General features: G+C 40.7%; 1 protein-coding gene across 1 annotated transcript; it reads left to right on the plus strand.

The window, feature by feature from the left end:
• Window positions 1-503: 503 nt before the first annotated feature.
• LOC5512504 (EGF-like repeat and discoidin I-like domain-containing protein 3) lies at window positions 504-4,592 on the plus strand. Its single transcript, XM_001632822.3, has 4 exons — window positions 504-968; window positions 2,153-2,267; window positions 3,036-3,373; window positions 4,201-4,592. Exons 1-4 carry the CDS (start codon window positions 633-635, stop codon window positions 4,345-4,347), a joined length of 936 nt encoding a protein of 311 aa, XP_001632872.3. The 5' UTR covers window positions 504-632; the 3' UTR covers window positions 4,348-4,592.
• The last annotated feature ends 1,927 nt before the right edge of the window (window positions 4,593-6,519 follow it).

The following is a 6,519-nucleotide window of genomic DNA, read 5'->3' on the forward strand; positions in this document are numbered from 1 at the left end:
TATCAGATGGTGGTGTACACAATCAAGAAATTATTTTTCTTAATGTCCATTTTCAATGTTTTGCTATTCCATTTCTTCTTTCCTCTTCTTTTTTTCCTTTCTTTTCTTTCCTTTTTTCCTTTCCTTTTTTTTTAATAAAATAAACTGTCAAATTAACAGTTTAGAAACAAAAACGATCCAATGTTTATATAAGAAACCATACTGATTATTTGCGTACGCTTTTCGGATATTAATAATTACTGAATTTTCGGGTTTCTAGGACACTGGCAAATCTTTAGTACATTTATGAGATGAGGTAGTTGAAGAGTATTTTGTACAAAAATTACAATTGGTTTAAAATTGATTAAACTATGCAGAAACTTTCCAAGGACTTTTAATAAAGGGAAACAAGTAATTCTCGATGATTACAGGAATATATTGGTTATTTTTGTAGGCTCCTTTCAATAATTCATAATACAGCTACTGGGTAAATACTTCGTTCTTAAAGTTTTGCAATTAATTAATGATGACTTTTCTTTCTTTTCAATAGCAGCTTCTCACATTCGCCAAACTGTCATCTGAAAAGAAGAAACAAAATTGAAGAGGTCATACAAACTTCACTGGTGATAATTACCTAGTTCAAAAATCACCCAATGCTTTTCATTATTTTGGTATCTGTGCTTCCTTTTGCACGAAACCATGACATACTAGCTGGTATAGTAAGGGATACTTTTGAGTTCAACTTCGCGAACTTTATCAAACACGAGCGCTCGTACCTCAATGTAACAGCCCTAGTCAGTCACTTCGTGGAAGGAGAAGAAAATTGTGTGAAAAAATGCAAAGATAACAAAGCGTGTTTATCCATCAACATGGCGGCTCAGCCAAACGCTAATGCTTTACACTGGTGTGGTCTTCTATCCACCGATAAATACAACGAATCGATGAAGTTCATCAGCAACAACGAGTCCTCGATCCACTATAGCATACAGGTAAACATTTTTTACCTCTGAATTTTCAACCGTCATATATATCTAGTGTTGTAGTGCTTCTGACTCAACGATATTGATGTATTCTGCCTCAAAATTCAATCGTTCAGATGTCTAAATATAAATATTAATATGAAAACCTAAAAACTAAACCACCGTGCTAATTTTTCAACGTTCAAACTTCAAAATTAAACCGTACTATATTTGTTGTGGTTGTGTGTGGTTAACGTCTAAAGTTTTTTATCCTTGCGCCCGTCTACGTTGTGGTTGTCTTTATCTTATAGAGCCCGTGATTTGTTTATATGGCAAACGATCGTTTTTATGTTTGTTTTTTTTTTATCTTATCGAGTCGTGTTTATGTTTTGGTCAAAACAGAGTGATATATTTTGTGGAATTTAATAATTCAATAGTTTAAAAATGGAATCCGATGAAAGCCAGGTGTAGCGCGAAATGTTCCCCGACGCGAATCTTATCTTTCTAACTTACCCTTTGCTGAGTTCAATGTTCTCATCAAACTAATTTTGGTACGGATGAATGGACTTGTTTGGGAAGAAACTTTCGCTTTGAGATTTAGTCTGAATTTGCCAGAAGATGAAAACCTAAGCCTTTAACTCTTGCGAGTAGGAATCGGCGACGAAAGTAAAACAAGACCGAAATGGCGGCTATTGGCGCAAAAAAAAAGACAAAAACCTTGAATTAAAATACAATCGCTACGTATATTTAAAACGAAATACAAGAATCCAAGGAAAGCATGACGGCCTACGGCACCACAAAAAAGCACCGAAGTCGCTAAGCGTAAAAATTATCTGTACCACAACCGGTTTCTACCTCGCTGGTTCAGTGATGAGCGGTCTGTTTCTGGAACTCACTTCAGCAACTCCCCAATGAGCATTGCTGTCAACCTCCATGTTTACTTTCCATCCGGAGGAAGTCATGATTTCCTCTAAATTTGAACGGACACGCGTTTTAAAGTAAAAACTCTTTTCTGTTTTGATTGTCGCTGCGAGACTCGTGCGATATCGTTTTACGCGTGTCCGTGTTTATGTTCGTATTTTTGCGTTGTTCTGTCATATTTTTGTGTTGTTTTATTTTATAGAGTCGGTGTTTATGTTTATGTAATGGGTTATTAAAGACTTTTCCTATAAAAGCTTTGTTTATCAATGTAGTGCAATCTTGTTTTATCCTAGAGCCCGTGTGCAGGCGGGGCGTGTCTCCATGGAGGGACGTGTTACCCATCATACGAAGACGGAGACTTCAGATGCGCTTGCCCGCCGGTATACGTCGGCAAAGCCTGCGAGAAAGGTATAATCTGACCCTTCAAAGGAGAACCTTCGCTTGGATTTTCCGTGTTGCCGTAGCCAGGATTTTAAGCGGGAGGTTTCGTTTACCCTTAAGCGGACCATTTTCTCTTAAAAAGCTTGTCCTACCTCGTAGTGGTACTTGATTCTTCCGATCTCCCGAACTCCCCCTGGCTACGGGCCTGGATAATAAAGAACATCCACAGCTTTTATTTACATGAGCACAGGTTGCTAAATTTTCGCACACGGATTTTTAAAACGGCAGAGAAGACTCAAACACACGGCTTGCAAAGTCGTATGGAAGATTACCGATAATCGAATAATCAGTGTACATCATCAAAATACAAATAACCAAAAACTCGATAACTAGAATTGCTTTAATTACACTTCGCATTTAACCCGCGAGCATTTCTCAAGCACGAAGATAATTCTGCTTTCCCTCAAATGTTTCTGTATACACATTTGGATTTCTTTTTAACTCGAGTCGCGTGTCAAAGTTGGGTCCAAGGGGGACTTTGATGTTTATCTTGGTAGAAAAGTAGAACCGCTGGGCCAATGACCTATTTTCTGGAGCTCAGCAATGGCTTAGAATGTGAGAAAATTGCCATTTTCAAACCTTTCCAGTTCAGTGAATTAATGCTGGACTCGAGCGAACTTGAAACATTTCTCCCGCCATATCCCCTTGTATTAATTCACATATGCCATTTGTATTTGCCGTTTAGGCATGTCAAGCTGTGGTCAGGTATATCTAGACGTTATTTATTACTTTCAGCCTGCTCAGCGCCTCTTGGCATGGAGGACGGGCGAATTCCTGACAGCCTGCTGCAAGCATCTTCGATCTGGGCAAATAGCAGTGATTACTCCCCAGCTTACGGGAGACTGAATATGGTACAAGATCCAATTTCTTACCTTTACGCAGCCTGGTCCGCTTACTCAAATCAAGTAGGGCAATATCTTCAGATAGGTCTAGGGAAACCGAACATAATCACTCGTGTTGGGACGCAGGGTCGGGCGGAACCTTATAGTCAGTGGATCACGAGATATACGATCCAGTACCTACCAGAGGGAAGTGATGTGTGGACAAGCTACCTGGAGAACGGCGTCGTCAAGGTAAGACTTTTGATGCTCAGTCTGGGGTATTCCAAATAGTATCCTATCCCAATTGCCCTCCTATGGACCCAGAGTGAGTTATGGGTGAACGCGAGTCCACAGGTTTATAAGACAGTTGGTCGAATGTAGCAATGCGAAGGGAAGGGTAATGTGGGGAAATAAAAATAAGGACATCGAATAGGCCAAACCGCCACCCCATCCCTACTCCACACCAAGTTGGCTAGCATGCCGTATATAAGGTTCTACCGGACTGCGTCAAGATCAAATTGTTTAAATAGATAACCTTTACGCACGAGGGAACATGGAAAATACCTAATTAGCCATTCTTTAAAGGGGAATACTAGATTACAAGAGACATAAATGATATCCGATGATACACTATATGGGCCCTGGCACTTGGAAGACAATAGGTGCATTACCTACGGTGGAATGAATCATCTCAGCTGACTAAGCTCTCAGCTGCTTATGCGTCTGCAAGGGGGGCAGTAGTAACAGGACTGATAATAATCCACGAAATTCCCCCTTGTTTTGCGATCTCCGTATTAACTTAGAAAACCCGGTCAAGTTACGTTGCTACTACCCTGTGGCGCGCGAACTGATCCCGGCGCGCTAGCCAAACCCTAGTAGACGTCGCAAAACAATGCACAATTAAGCATCCAAACATTAAGCATCCACAACATTTCGTGGATTATTATTAGTTCTGTTTACTCTTGAGTCTGCAATCCCCAGAGCACGTCCAAACGCTTTCCTTTTGCTTTTACTGAACTTCGAATACTGAAGTTTCTTTGTCAGAAAAATAAATTGACAGTTTTTCATTTAATTTCCAGCAATTCCAGGGTAACAGTGACGGTAGTACCGTCGTCATTAACACTCTCGACCCAAACATCAAGACGACAACCGTGAGAATCGTAGCTCAGGCATGGCATAATCACGTGTCACTCAGAGCAGAGCTCTACGGCTGCGCACCTCCTTAACAAGCAACTCAGTGGGGCGGATCCAGATTACCACCCCCTCCCCACCCCTCTCTCATTCTGGCCGAGGTTTAAAAAATTGCTTAGTAGCTAGGAAGATCAGAGTTGCCGCACAGAGACATCCCTTGGCCCGTTTCAGTTTTTTAGCTTTTAACCCAAATAAATTGTTATTCCACTGGCTATAGGATAATTTTACTCCGAAATGACGTCTAATGTCTTGTTGAATAAAGCACGTATCCCTACCTAAACTGACTGTATTCCCTACACGTTACCTTGTACCACTTCAAATGACGCGCTTTGTAACCGCATCCCCAGCGGCGCGTTTTTTTTTTGGCGTGTGCTAAAAAAGTACTCAAAAGATGTGCACACGGAAAGAAATTTCGTGGGCATGTATTTTGAGTACAATACGTTTTCCCGTGGAGGGTCACATATCGCAATTGAAAAATGTTTCAATTACAAGCAGAAACACACTCAGGTAGAGGAAGCCCAAGGGAGGGGGAGTTGATTCTTTTACATATGCATGACGAGAGAGGGTCCGACGTATTGAAGCAGAAGGGTGTTAGACGCATCACTCGCGCTTATGCGCTGGTTTGTTGTGAATCTTGTGCTGAAAAGTTTTGAAGGTCAAAGAATAAACGCATCGTTTTCACGTTGTGAATCTTGTACTGAAAAGTGTTGAAGATTGAACGCATCAATTGGAACCTAAGACTCAGAAGAGACACCTGACTCAGAAGAAACCAAGTCTAAATTACTCAAGTCATCATCTCAGCACAAAATTCACAACGTTAACGATGCGTTCCCGAAACACCATTCTTTGACCTTTTAGCACTTTTCAACACAAGATTCGGACCATTGTCCGATTTCAATTTCTTTGGTATGCCATGTCTGGCAAAAGCTGCTTTGGACTTGTTAATCACACTGCTACTTAGGGTGGTGCTCTGCCGCTCAACGTCGAAGTAACGGCTTTAAAAATTGGATATGTATCTTGTTTCTTGCTCATTTGTAACAAATCACAGGCTGCCATCTGCCATGGTCTGGTTGGTACCTCATGTTGCATGATGCCTTCTCTGCGATCAAGATCTTGACTTTCCTATTAAAAATACCTTATCTTGTTGAACCCCCTTAAAAACATATTGCCTTTCTTAAAAAGATATCTGAGGAGAGTGTTCACATCTGATAGATTAGGAGTGAATTTTGATAGGTAAGTGACGACGCTCATTTTTACTTGTTGATGGATTCATCTCGGTGATTGCCTTGATCTTGGTAAGATCAGTTTGGACTCTGTCCTGACTTGGCATGCAGTCGAAATAGCTTACATCGCTGGTTCGAATGACACACTTCACTGGATAAACCCTGCACCACGTTCCTGTAATCTTTAAAGTACAGTTAATAGTGTTGAAGTAGACTAGTTTTTCATGTTCGAGTACCATCACGCCTTCTAGGCCTTTATAGGTTTCACCAACACCTTCTGGGGGCCTTCTGGGCTGAGAGTCTGAGAAACCTGCGACCAAATGAAGTGCTAAATGTAGATAAAAGAAAACTTTCTTCATGTAATTTGACTTGCCAGTATCCTGAATGCGTATCCAGTTTACTGAGATAGCCTGCTATGGAAGTTAGATCGTCAATGGCATATTGTAATGCAAGCGCCATGAGGTCTTCAGGGGCCAAGGCATAACCGAAGTTCCTTGTTTCCTTGCTTCACAACAATCAATTATGAACTAACCCAGTCAGTGGGCTGGTCCACTTTGGCGATTACACCCATCTCCTCCATCATGTCTAAGTTCTTGTTTAAGCTTTTTACCTAGTGCTACTGGTACTTCACAAACATATTAAGTTTTCCCTGAAAGTCCCTCAAATATCTCTCTCTATTGTTCTAGATCACCGTCCAATTTTGTGGTTTGCTTGGGAATGTTCGGTTGGTGTAGCTGCACTGACAGAACAAGCTCCAGTAATAGCTTCAATTATAGACATGAGTTTAATTCGCGAGCAGCTTGAAAAACAATATATTTTTTCGTTGTCACACGGGAAAATCTGTTTTGCTTACTATCTATGAAGTTTCAGACTGATCGGGAAAATTTTTGGAATATTATAGGGATAAACGTAAAAAGGGGCCAAAGTTTGATACACATATACTGCATTCGTCGATTGACTAACTAGCGAGTGATCGAAAACGAT

The sequence above is a fragment of the Nematostella vectensis genome, chromosome 10, assembly GCF_932526225.1.
Source record: "Nematostella vectensis chromosome 10, jaNemVect1.1, whole genome shotgun sequence".
Lineage (NCBI taxonomy): Eukaryota > Metazoa > Cnidaria > Anthozoa > Actiniaria > Edwardsiidae > Nematostella > Nematostella vectensis.